At 46.8% G+C, this 13,544-nt stretch overlaps 1 protein-coding gene across 1 annotated transcript in view; it reads left to right on the top strand.

The window, feature by feature from the left end:
• WDR24 (WD repeat domain 24) overlaps window positions 1–13,544 on the top strand; it is a 40,166-nt gene extending 26,622 nt beyond the window's left edge. Inside the window, exons 5-10 of the mRNA XM_068246438.1 lie at window positions 505–620; window positions 3,189–3,304; window positions 4,433–4,537; window positions 5,978–6,315; window positions 7,515–7,699; window positions 11,929–13,544. Coding sequence (XP_068102539.1) covers window positions 505–620; window positions 3,189–3,304; window positions 4,433–4,537; window positions 5,978–6,315; window positions 7,515–7,699; window positions 11,929–12,097 — 1,029 coding nt within the window. The 3' untranslated portion in view covers window positions 12,098–13,544. The remainder of the gene's footprint in view (window positions 1–504; window positions 621–3,188; window positions 3,305–4,432; window positions 4,538–5,977; window positions 6,316–7,514; window positions 7,700–11,928) is intronic.

The following is a 13,544-nucleotide window of genomic DNA, read 5'->3' as shown; positions in this document are numbered from 1 at the left end:
TATATAAATACATAATAATAATATGGTAGGACATTAGACTATGACTATGGTAGGATTAGTGTGTGAGCTCTTCTGAGGACAGTCAGTGACATGACTATGTACTCTGTAATGTGCTGCAGGAGATGTCAGTGCTATATAAATACATAATAATAATATGGTAGGACATTAGACAATGACTATGGTAGGATTAGATTGTGAGCTCCTCTGAGGAGAGTCAGTGACATGACTATGTACTCTGTAAAGTGCTGCAGGAGATGTCAGTGCTATATAAATAAATAATAATAATATGGTAGGACATTAGACTATGATTATGGTAGTGATATGCATCACAGTATGGAATCCCTATCACAAGCAGTCTGCTGTTTCCAGTGCTATCGGACCAGCAGGGGGAGCTGTGCACTAAGCTCATCTCTGAGTTGATGATTTTAATTTCAGGAGGGTTTTAGTGTTTATAAATCGGGTGATTGGTATTTGTAACGTTTGTATCTTGCGTGTGTGTTCCAGGTCGCTCAGACGTGGATGATGCTGAGGATCATCTATTGCAGCCCGGGTAGTGTGCCGCCTGCCAATCTGAACCACAGCATGGGGAAAAGCGGGACCGCTATGCCGCTGCTCAACAGGTGAGTATAGAACAGCAAGGGGCTCGTTTCACATCATTTATAAAAAAAAAAAAATCACGTCAGGTGAATTGCCTCATGTGGTAAATGTTTTTCTTTTAAGTAAACTTAAAATGACTTCATGACCATTTACTAAGGTTTTTACCTCTTGCGGTATTTCATTCAGTATCTTAAAGGGAAGGTTCAGGGAGGGTGGCTAAAAATAAAAATCAATTTCCACTTACCTGGGGCTTCCTCCAGCCCGTGGCAGGCAGGAGGTGCCCTCGCCGCCGCTCCGCAGGCTCCCGGTGGTCTCCGGTGGCCGACCCGACCTGGCCAGGCCGGCTGCCAGGTCGGGCTCTTCTGCGCTCCAAGGGCCTGGTACTTTTGCGTCCCACGCCGGCGCGCTGACGTCATCGGACGTCCTCTGGGCTGTACTGCGCATGCGCAGTAGTTCTGCGCCTGCGCAGTACAGCCCGGCGGACGTCTGATGACGTCAGCGCGCCGGCGTGGGACGCAGAAGTGCCGGGCCTTGGAGCGCAGAAGAGCCCGACCTGGCAGCCGGCCAGGTCGGGTCGGCCACCGGAGACCACCGGGAGCCTGCGGAGCGGCGGCGAGGGCACCTCCTGCCTGCCACAGGCTGGAGGAAGCCCCAGGTAAGTGGAAATTGATTTTTATTTTTTAGCCACCCTCCCTGAACCTTCCCTTTAAAGAACACCTAAAGTGAGAGGTATGTGGAGGCTGCCATATTTATTTCTTTTTAAGCAATTCTAGCTGCAGTAGTGTCTGAATCGCACACCAGAAACAAGCATGCAGCTAATCCAGTCTCACTTCAGTCAGAGCACCTTATCTGCTGCATGCTTGTTCAGGGGCTATGGCTAAAAGTATTAGAGGCAGAGGATCAGCAGGACTGCCAGGCAACTGGTATTGTTTAACAGGAAATAAATATGGCAGCCTCCATATCCCTCTCACTTCAGTTGTCCTTTAACCACTTGTAGACCAGGCTGCTTAAAATCTACACCCTTTTGGGACCCGTTATCCCTGCCAGGGCATAGATTTTAGTCTCTAAACGCGCATTCTACCACCAATTGCACTCTCGCCCTGCCGTCGCTATGACAGCAGAGCTCTGAGAGACGGTCAGGAGCTGATTTCATTGGCTCCTGACCCTGTGATCACTGTGAGCCAATCACATGACAAGTGCAGAAATACAGGATATCAAACTAGTTTTACCTCACAGGTTTACTTACCTCACAGGTTTACTTACCTGACAGGTTTACTTACCTCGCAGGTTTACTTACCTCGCAGGTTTACTTACCTCGCAGGTTTACTTACCTCGCAGGTTTACTTACCTGACAGGTTTACTTACCTCACAGGTTTACTTACCTCACAGGTTTACTTACCTCACAGGACGGAATATCTCACTTGTTTACTTACCTCACAGGACGGAATATCTCACTTGTTTACTTACCTCACAGGACGGAATATCTCACTTGTTTACTTACCTCACAGGACAGAATATCTCACTTGTTTACTTACCTCACAGGACAGAATATCTCACTTGTTTACTTACCTCACAGGACAGAATATCTCACTTGTTTACTTACCTCACAGGACAGAATATCTCACTTGTTTACTTACCTCACAGGACAGAATATCTCACTTGTTTCCTTACCTCACAGGACAGATTATCTCACTTGTTTACTTACCTCATGTGACAGAATATCTCACTTGTTTACTTACCTCACAGGACAGAATATCTCACTTGTTTCCTTACCTCACAGGACAGATTATCTCACTTGTTTACTTACCTCACAGGACAGATTATCTCACTTGTTTACTTACCTCACAGGACAGAATATCTCACTTGTTTACTTACCTCACAGGACAGAATATCTCACTTGTTTACTTACCTCATGTGACAGAATATCTCACTTGTTTACTTACCTCACAGGACAGAATATCTCACTTGTTTACTTACTTCCCTGACACGTTTGGCATTTTAGCCATTGTGGTAACGGCCTTAGGCTGGGTTCGCATAAATCGGTACATTTCCGGTCCTGTCAGGACTGGACACCTTTTTTATGTGTGAACGTAGCCTCATGCTGGGCATACACGGCTCGATTCTCCTGCTCAATCGATTTCCCCGCTCTATTCCGCAGGCGATTCTCTTATCTTCCGCTCGTTTTTCTTATCTTTTTTTCATTGTGTTCAATGCGGAATCGAGAGGCGAAACAATCAGGTGGGAGATCGGAGGTGTCGGAAATCATCTATCGAGCCATCTAAATGACTCAGAATCGAGCTGTGTATTCCCAGCATTAAGGTGACCACACACCATACAATCTGACTGTACAATTTGTATACAATCTTACCAACATACATGTAGTATAAAGCACTTGGTGATTGATCGTACAGCCAGATTGCATGAAAATTGTGTTGTGTGTGGCCACTTTTAGAAAATTGGTATTTGACACATGTTCAGTAAAATCAGCGGTTTTCTACTTCGCTGCATGTGGTAATGCTATGAGGATTTAACAGGAAGCTTGAACAGGAAGTGTCCTCTGTAACCCTTTCCCTCTCTTTCTCTCTGTTCAGCTTTGCCATGAAGGAGATGCAGCCTGGGATGGCGAACGAGGCCAGACTGGAGCACAGCAAAGGAGACAGCCGAGCGGACAGCATCCTCATGGACTCGGCAGCCATCAATAATGACGGTAAGGAGGAGGGAGGGTTGTACAGACGTCCCCTGGAGATCCTGTGTACCTGTAGTGCAGGTATACTGCAGTACTGATCACAAGCACCTATTAAGACATTTTAAAGAACAAATGCCACCCATGCTAACCAATAAACGCATATATAAGTAGATAAATACTAGTTCTACTTACATAACAGATGTATTGCACTGTCCACGTTATGATTCCTGTGAATTTTATAAAGGAAAAGCAGAGAATCCTATTCTAGGCAGTTTCCATCTTGGTTACCCTTGAATGGAGCTAATCCTGACATCATTTCCTGCCTCACTCTTGTTTCTCTTCTTGCTAATTGTGTATTTGTTACCCGCCCTCCTCCCAGAGTCTTCAGACACTCCCACTGAGGTGTATACTAGGAAGTGCACTGTCTTATGTCATTAGAAGGAGGGAGAAATAAAGGGAAGAGGAGGAATGTATTATAAAGACCCCCAGCATGCAACTGTTTGGCACTGACTACTAAAGGGCCAGTGCTCCTAAAGTATGTGATAACTCCAAACCATACCAGCAGAAAAAGTTTTGAATGCAGGATTAGCATATTTATCCCTTAATACACTCAGATCTGTTGCTGTTGAAATTTGATTTTTATGTTGACAATTCCGCTTTAACCACAGTTAGGCCCGGGACCCACTTAAAAACCGCGGATTGCAATCACTGAGCACTTTTAGTAGAGTTGTTTTGCTGTTTTTCAGAGCAATTTCCAGCTCTTTTGAAACAATTCTTTAATTTTAGTGCTAGTGATTGTACAGCGATTTGCGTTTTAGTGGAAGCTCAGAACTGGGTACCAGGAAGACTGCCTTTCCTTATTCGTTATGGTTCTGGGGCAGTCTCCCAGGGTCCCCTCTGTAGCAGCCGCCTCTGCTCGAGCACATGGGGCGTCGCTAATGATTGCACTCCTGGCCAATGGATCGCGGTCGTGCATGCTATGGAGGGGACCCTGGGAGACTGCCCGAGAGCGGAGCTGCGGAGAGGGACAGATAATTTAAGCATATTGAATCATATTTAAAAAAAAATGTAAAGTCTGTAGATGAGCAGTAGCTGTTCTGTGTGTAAATGTATTTTCCATTGATGGGATGGCTGCTGCTTTTCCCGCAGACAATGAGGAGACAGAAGGCAGCGACGTCCCTGCGGACTATCTTCTCGGAGACGTGGAGGTGGACGAGGACGAGCTGTATATGGTGGACCACGAACATCCACACCGTGAGTGTCACTGCTCTGTATGGTGATGGGAACCGTGTGACCGGCTGTTTCCTGTGGTGATGGGAACCGTGTGACCGGCTGTTTCGTGTGGTGATGGGAACCACGTGACCAGCTGTGTGGTGTGGTGATGGGAACCATGTGACCGGCTGTGTTGTGTGGTGATGGAAACTTGTGACTGGCTGATTCCTGTGGTGATGGGAACCGTGTGACTGGCTGATTCCTGTGGTGATGGGAACAGTGTGATCGGCTGTTTCCTGTGGTGATGGGAACCGTGTGACCGGCTGATTCGTGTGGTGATGGGATCCGTGTGACCGGCTGTGTTGTGTGGTGATGGGAACTGTGTGACCGGCTAATTCATGTGGTGATCAAAACGTGTGACTGGCTGATTCATGTGGGAATGGGAACTGTGTGACCGGCTGTTTCCTGTGGTGATGGGAACGGTGTGACCGGCTGTTTCCTGCGGTGATGGGAACCGTGTGATCGGATGTTTCCTGCGGTGATGGGAACCGTGTAATCTGCTTTTTCCTGTGGTGATGGGAACCGTGTAACCGGCTGATTTGTGTGGTGATGGGAGCCATGTGACCGGCTGTTTTGTGTGGTGAAGGGAACTGTGTGACCGGCTGTTTCCTGTGATGATGGGAACTGTGGCCGGCTGTTTCCTGTGGTGATGGGAACCATGTGACCGGCTGTGTTGTGTAGTGATGGGAACTGTGTGACCAGCTGTTTCCTGTGGTGATGGGAACCATGTGACCGGCTGTTTCCTGTGGTGATGGGAACAGTGTGAGCGGCTTTTTCCTGTGGTGATGTGAACAGTGTGACCGGCTGGTTTGTGTTGTGATGAGAACCGTGTGACCGGCTGTTTCCTGTGGTGATGGGAACCGTGTGACCGGCTGGTTTGTGTGGTGATGGGAACCGTGTGACCGGCTGGTTTGTGTTGTGATGAGAACCGTGTGACCGGCTGTTTCCTGTGGTGACGGGAACCGTGTGACCGGCTGTTTCCTGTGGTGATGGGAACCGTGTGACCGGCTGTTTCCTGTGGTGATGGGAACCGTGTGACCGGCTGTTTCATGTGGTGATGGGAACCGTGTGACCGGCTGTTTCCTGTGGTGATGGGAACCGTGTGACCGGCTGTTTCCTGTGGTGATGGGAACCGTGTGACCGGCTGTTTCCTGTGGTGATGGGAACCGTGTGACCGGCTGTTTCCTGTGGTGATGGGAACCGTGTGACCGGCTGTTTCCTGTGGTGATGGGAACCGTGTGACCGGCTGTTTCATGTGGTGATGGGAACCGTGTGACCGGCTGTTTCATGTGGTGATGTGAACCGTGTGAACTGCAGGCCTGTTTAGTATCACGGATTTACCTTCCGTACTGGGACTAGTTTGCTGTATGTGTTGTCGATGGCCCGAATTCCCCTCGTGTAACTATCAATCGTCTTGTATAGCGGAGGAGCATGAATACATCCTACCCCAGGAGGCCTTCCCCCTGCGTCATGAGATCACGGACAACCCCTCCGCCCTGGACCACCTTCAGGACAAGGCAGACTCTCCTCACGTCAGCGGTAACGAGGCGGAGACCATGTCCCTCACCCCGGTGGAGTCCTTCTCTCTCATCTCCATCTCTCATGCCTTGTATGAGAACCGCCTTCCCCACGACTTCTTCAACCCCATTGTGCGGGACATGCTGTCCTATTACGCCGAGCAGGGGGATGTGCAGATGGCGGCGTCCGTCCTCATCGTGCTGGGAGACCGGATACGCAAGGAGATAGACGAGCAGACGCAGGTAAGGGGCAGCGCATGTTTGTGGAAGACTCCAACCACCCAAGATTGGGGTGCTCCTGTCACCCGTCTAGTGTCCACAGAATAATAGGTCTGCATGTTTAGGAATATAACCGATGGGGAGGAGGTAGGCGATCTGGCCACGGCTGCATTCACTAAAGGGCTATCTTTGCCTCAGATGTTCCCTTACCAATAGTCTCTTTACACTAGAGCAGGGGCATCTACACTTTTTTTTAGACCAAGGGCCATTTCACCATTCTTGAGATTGCCAGGGGACCGAACTAATGAAATCAAACATTTTCCTGTTTGCCCCAGGTACACATGTGGGAGAAGTTCAGTAATTTACCGAAAATGATACTGCCAGAGGCAGTTTAACAAACCGTATAACAAAACGGGTACATCTAAAGGGATATCTGGATGCCTCTTACTATTTTAATGCAGTCACTGCACGGAGAACAGCATCTAACAACAGAGATTCTTCAGCTGTTGCTGAACAGGTTTTTGTCAATGGGCTTCAGTAAATTACTGAACTTCTTACCGTACCTGGGAAAATATTGTTGAGTTAGCAAAAAAAGTCAAATACTGAAAGCGGTATTTTCCTGACTTGTGTTTTTGTGGTTTTATTTTTTATCGAACAGCCTTTGATGAATTGAAGCCTTATTGAGGTATTTACCTCACAAGTTGGTAATTTACCTCACAAGTTGGTAATTTACCTCACAAGTTGGTAATTTACCTCACAAGTTGGTAATTTACCTCACAAGTTGGTAATTTACCTCACAAGTTGGTAATTTACCACACAAGTTGGTAATTTACCACACAAGTTGGTAATTTACCACACAAGTTGGTAATTTACCACACAAGTTGGTAATTTACCACACAAGTTGGTAATTTACCACACAAGTTGGTAATTTACCACACAAGTTGGTAATTTACCACACAAGTTGGTAATTTACCACACAAGTTGGTAATTTACCACACAAGTTGGTAATTTACCACACAAGTTGGTAATTTACCTCACAAGTCGGTAATTTACCTCACAAGTTGGTCATTTTAGATTTCCATGTGATAACCACCTTTGTGAATTGACATTTGACAAAAATGTTTGGTAAAATCTGCTGTATTCGTCTTCACTGAATGTGGTTCTGCTTTGTGAGTTGAGTCCTTTGTCTGTTTCTGACATTTTATGTATCCCTTCCGCTTTAGGAACATTGGTTCACCTCCTACATCGACCTCCTCCAGAGATTCAAGCTTTGGAACGTCTCCAACCAGGTGATCAAACTGAGCATGTGCAGCGCCATCAACTGCCTGAACCAGGCCTCCACCACACTCCACATCAACTGCACCAACTGCAAGAGGCCCATGAGCAACAAGGGCTGGATCTGTGACCGGTGAGGCCCTGCGGCATTGCTGTTATATGGGGTTCTAGTGAGGCGGGACGAGAAACCATCAGACCAGGCCAGGCAATGCCTCCTGATATACTATAGCACAGGGGTGTCAAACTCAAATACATTGGCTATCATTCATAAAGCATTTCCGCTTGCGGAAATGCTTAAAACAGCTGACTTTTCCGACCACGAAGCTAAATCTGCATTCATAAAGGCTCTTTCCGCATGAAAAGCTGACATTACCGAGCAGAGCGATAAATCACCGCCTTGTGCGGTGATTATCAAAAAAATGTAACAAAATGTTAATTCATAAAGATTAGAGCAAGCGGTGTGAGGTCGGGAAATTCCGCTCCCTCTGATGTGGCGATAACAATGTAAGTGAATGGAGACACACAGACCTCCCAGGCAGCTGCAGCAGAGCGGAACATGGAGAAATGTATCAACTCGGCAGCTTCCTGTGTCTCCGCAAGCCTACCGCCAGCCTAGTTCGGGGAATCTCCACACTGCTTCCGCACCTGGATACATTTTTATGAATGAGCAGCCAGAAGTCTAAAACACCGACATCGGTGTTTTCCCGCACAGATTCTCTTTACCGACAACAGGTTTATGAATGATAGCCAAAGTGGGCAAAAATTGAAAACTAGGACCAAGTGGCAGCCAACCTTGATTTCTTGTGGCCGTCTCACTTACACAGTTCCCTGGGGTCTAGGCCCCCCCATACAGTTCCCTGGTATCTAGTTGCCACCCCCCTTCCCGATACAGTTTCCTGGCGTCTAGTGGCCCCTTCCATTCGTAAAGTTCCCTGGTGTTTTGTGACCAACCTCCCTCCCCTATACAGTTCCCTGGTGTCTAGTGCTTTCCCCTCCCATATGGCTTCCCTGGTGACCTAGGCCTTCACACCCAGTATAGCTTCCCTAGCGTTCCTGAGTGGGCCAAACATAATGCAAAGTGGGGAAATCACTTGCGGGTCATGTGATGTCTGTGCTGGCCAGATTTGGCCCATGGGCCAGCTTAACATCTATGCTATAGCATATGCTTATCTTCAACCCAGCAGGTGGAAGAAACTCAAACTTTTCAGGGACAAAATAAGCAGGTTTTTTTTTTAATTGAGAAAAAGTGGAGAGAGGGTGTTTACTTCCACTTTAAGAAATGGCAAACATAGTTTTTAAGACTTTAAAGGGAAGGTTCAAGCAAAATAATAAAATGAGTTTCACTTACCTGGGGCTTCTACCAGCCCCATGCAGCCATCCTGTGCCCTCGTAGTCACTCACTGCTGCTCCAGTCCCCCACCACCAGCTAGTTCTGCTTCTACCAGCCCCATGCAGCCATCCTGTGCCCTCGTAGTCACTCACTGCTGCTCCAGTCCCCCGCCACCAGCTAGTTCTGCTTCTACCAGCCCCATGCAGCCATCCTGTGCCCTCGTAGTCACTCACTGCTGCTCCAGTCCCCCTCCACCAGCTAGTTCTGCTTCTACCAGCCCCATGCAGCCGTCCTGTGCCCTCGTAGTCACTGCTGCTCCAGTCCCCCGCTGGCAGCTTGCCGACCTCGGAGGTCGGCGGGACGCATTGCGTACATTTTTACGCATTCCCGCTGGTGCAGGAACATTAAGGCTCCCTGCACACTGCAAATCCGTTTTTCGATTCAGTTTCCGATTCCGTTTCCGATTTTCAATTCCGATTTTCCCTAAATACATTCAACAGAAAAACGGATCAAAAAACACAGCATGCAGTAAACATTAAAAATCTGAATCGGGATCGGATGTAAAAACAGATTAAAATCGGAATCGGAAATGTATGCAGTGTGCAAGAGGCCTAACACATACATTTTTACGCGTTACTGGTTCAGTGCGTACATTTTTACGTGTTGCACCTGTAATGCGTAAAAATGTATGTGTTAATGTTCCTGCACTAGCGGGAATGCGTAAAAATGTACGCAATGCGTCCCGCCGACCTCTGGGGTCGGGAAGCGGCCAGCAGGGGACTGGAGCAGCAGTGAGTGACTACGAGGGCACAGGATGGCTGCATGGGGCTGGTAGAAGCAGAACTAGCTGGTGGCGGGGGACTGGAGCAGCAGTGAGTGACTACGAGGGCACAGGATGGCTGCATGGGGCTGGTAGAAGCAGAACTAGCTGGTGGCGGGGGACCAGAGCAGCAGTGAGTGACTACGAGGGCACAGGATGGCTGCAGGGGGCTGGTAGAAGCAGAACTAGCTGGTGGCGGGGGACTGGAGAAGCAGTGAGTGACTACGAGGGCACAGGATGGCTGCAGGGGGCTGGTAGAAGCAGAACTAGCTGCCAGCGGGGGACTGGAGCAGCAGTGAGTGACTACGAGGGCACAGGATGGCTGCATTGGGCTGGTAGAAGCCCCAGGTAAGTGAAACTCATTTTTTTATTTTGCTTGGACATTCCCTTTTAAAAATCATTTTTTTTTTTTAATAGTAAATTATTAGAAACTAAATTTTGGAAGAAAATCTTTAATTTGGGGAGAAGTTATGATACTCTGGTTTGCAAAGCAGTCTGGACTTAATAAGAAAGCCCTGTCTGCCTGCCTGAAGAGTAGACAGGCAGGGAGTGTCTTGTTGATCTGGAAAGGTAGGAGAGGTGTGTCTTCCTCCCATGAGTCTGCAGTCTGTGATCATTTTTCAGGTCTGTAAAACGACAGAAAATTATAAAACTGGGAAAAGCGCAGCATTGGCTTAAAACCAAACCTGAGCTGAAAATAACGTGATGTGATAAGCAATGCATCTATTCTCCTAAAAATTACAGTATTATTTTCTGTTTTAAAGCTGAAAAAGTAGGTTAAAAATTTTATTTTCTGAGCTGAATGACACGTCTTTTGCACGGTCTGACAGAGTTTAAGGCCACAATCTACCAGCTATTGACCTTTTTTTTAATGTATCCCCTGTACTTCGAAGCTGTTTTCTGCCAGGAAAGAGTTTAATGGCTGCAATTCTTTATCAGTGATGGTTACACTTTAGTCTAAGTAGAGAGAAACTGTCACTTGCCTGCCTGAATGTTCACCCTCTTTCAGGTGCACAGCCGAGTTATATGTATGTTTGCCACTGTACAAACACATGCTTATTTCATTAAGTATTCCAAAAACATACGGATAAGTTAATTGGCTCCCCCTAAATTGGCCCTAGACTACAGTACTTACACTACATAATATAGACATATGGCAATGGCAGGGATTAGATTGTGAGCTCCTTTGAGGGACAGTTAGTGACAAGACAATATATATATACTCTGTACAGCGCTGCGTAATATGTCGGCGCTATATAAATACTAAATAATAATAATAATAATAATAATAAAAGGGCCTGTTGCATGTAAGGCCTGTCTTGTTGGCGTGCGCAAGCAATCTAGGGCAATGTTACCAGTCTATACGCCAGGGGACCCCCACCCTTTGTGCATTACTAGGATAACATGTACATTGCTATAGCAACATAGGTCTCCATAGCACCGCTCACTACTAATAGAGTAATATTGGCCCTCTGGCATTAGGATATGTAAAATTGCTGTGTGCAGCCTGGGTACGCCGAAATTACCGGTCTTGCGAGCGTCTGGTCACATTTCACCTCAAGTACCCTTTTAAAATGGGTTAAAACTCCATATGAACTGACATTTTTTTTATTTTTATTTTTTTTTTTTAAAGATCATCAAATAAGAAATTACTTATTACCTATTCTATTGTTTCTTAGTGTTCACTGTTACATTTAGAAGAAATGCAATATGAAATAAAAAAAATATATATTTCTGCTGGTTTCCATCTTTACTGCTATTCTGCGATACCAAAAGTGACTTCTGCCTTTTTTTTTTTTTTAATCCCAGCTCAGTGTTAATTTTCCCTTTCACAGCAAACCTCACCTAGACCACAGACTAAAATAAACTATTCGGGGAAGGGGGGTTCAGTTACCTTCTGCTCATGGTGTCCCTATCTTATCGGAAATAGGAAACTTTCTGTTAATTGCATGCTGAGATAAGCTTGTTACGGCAGCAAAAAAAAAAAAAATCCCACAATCCTGCTGGCACTGCAGTTAGGCTAAGGTACCCAGACAAGGTAAAAAAATGGGGGGTATATTTTAGAAGGAAAAAAAAGTTTACATATATTTTGGGGGTGCAATTTTTGGCAGATTTTTATTTTTGTATGTAACAACCCCCTTTTAAAAAGCAATAATTCCTTTCCTAGTAACGCCCTGATGTAATGCTGTCTGTCTCTGATTCTCTCCACCAGGTGTCGCCAGTGTGCCAGCATGTGTGCGGTATGCCACCACGTGGTGAAAGGGCTCTTCGTCTGGTGCCAGGGCTGCGGGCACGGCGGACATCTGCAGCACATGATGAACTGGATGCAGACAAGCTGCCATTGCCCGGCCGGCTGCGGCCACCTGTGTGAATACAGCTGAACATTGTATAGACGTGTTACACCATTGAGACGCAGCGCCATCTGGTGCGAGGAGGGTGCACCAGCAGCACAGGAAGTCATTTCAACTTCCTGCTTTTACTGGAAAATGTGATTCGCCTATGGTTTTTTTCTTCTTTAAAAATCCTCAAGCTGCTCTGAGGTCTCACCTTCTGCCACACAAGGCAGACCTCACGGACGAAAGTCTGTAACGACCAATCAAATCCTTTCTTTCTCCATCAAACTACGCTTGACAGGGAGGTTCTGATTGGCTGCTCTTGCCGACGGAGGTGATTTCTTATTCATCAGTCGTTTTTATGCACGTCGTAACCTTTTTCTAATGTCCATTAGCTGCCAAAAACGAAATGTACAGATGACCTCACACTTCATATTAGAATATCCGCCTTCCTTCTGTCACCTTATTTCTACTACAGACCCATCAGTCACATGCCCGGAAAGCTGAGCAATATAGTGAAAAATGCATAACTGAGGGTTATTGTGCGTTGAAACTGCATGTCAGAATCAGAGCCGGGTCACCCACAGGGCAACGTAGGCAAGTGCTTAGGGCCTGGTTCAGGGAAACCCAATCGGTGATTCCAGAGAGGTTGGCTGCTGAAGTTTATTCAGGTCTCAGAGCTTGGCCCAACGCTTCCACCAACAAAGCCTCCCTCCAGGGCCCTTTAGAGAATCCCTTTAAACTATTGACAGCACCCTTTAAAGTGAACAAGTCAGTCCTTCTCCATTACCGTAACCCCCGCATGTAATCATGTATTACAAGATGTGATCTTGGCTGTGTGCCGACTCGGCCCCTCCCACAACTTAAAAGTCAAAGCCACTGTAATGACGCCTACAATGTAGTGGCTGATGGTGGCCATGAGTTAAAGTGAAGGAGGTGCTGATGGGGTGTTTCTGGCTAATGAAGAGCTGCCATTCTCCACCTCCTCCCTGAGCTGCTGAGAGATGAACCTCCTTGTGGCCAGCATTGCAGCTCAGCAAGTTATAAGACTGAGATCTAGCTGTAGTGCGGGCTACAAAGTATTAATGTCTCACCAGCACAGGGAGAAGGTGGGTGGGTCAAGGAGTAGACTGGCTCTCTCCCAGATTTTTCCGGCTACTACCTCGTTGGGGAGGAGTCTGGAGGGCTTTACTGTCCAGTAAAATACGACCTTTGTTTCAACAGTAAGAGAAGCTACAGGATGCAGCCAGCCAGGTATTTTCAATATATTAATTGCAAGAAGTGCGGAGTTGCATTGCACAAAATGTTCTGCATTGCTTACAAGGTGCATTTCTTATAGATTGAATAAGGGATAGGGATTAAAGATTTGGGGGTTTGGCAATCCCTTTTCTAAAGGACAACTGAAGTGAGAGCGATGTGAGGGCCGACCTATTTAGTTTTAAACAATGCACATTGCCTGGCTGCCCTGCTGATGCTCTGCCTTTAAAGAGAACCC

The sequence above is a fragment of the Hyperolius riggenbachi genome, chromosome 7 (assembly GCF_040937935.1).
Source record: "Hyperolius riggenbachi isolate aHypRig1 chromosome 7, aHypRig1.pri, whole genome shotgun sequence".
Classification (NCBI taxonomy): domain Eukaryota; kingdom Metazoa; phylum Chordata; class Amphibia; order Anura; family Hyperoliidae; genus Hyperolius; species Hyperolius riggenbachi.
This window is presented reverse-complemented; position numbering and strand designations above follow the sequence as displayed.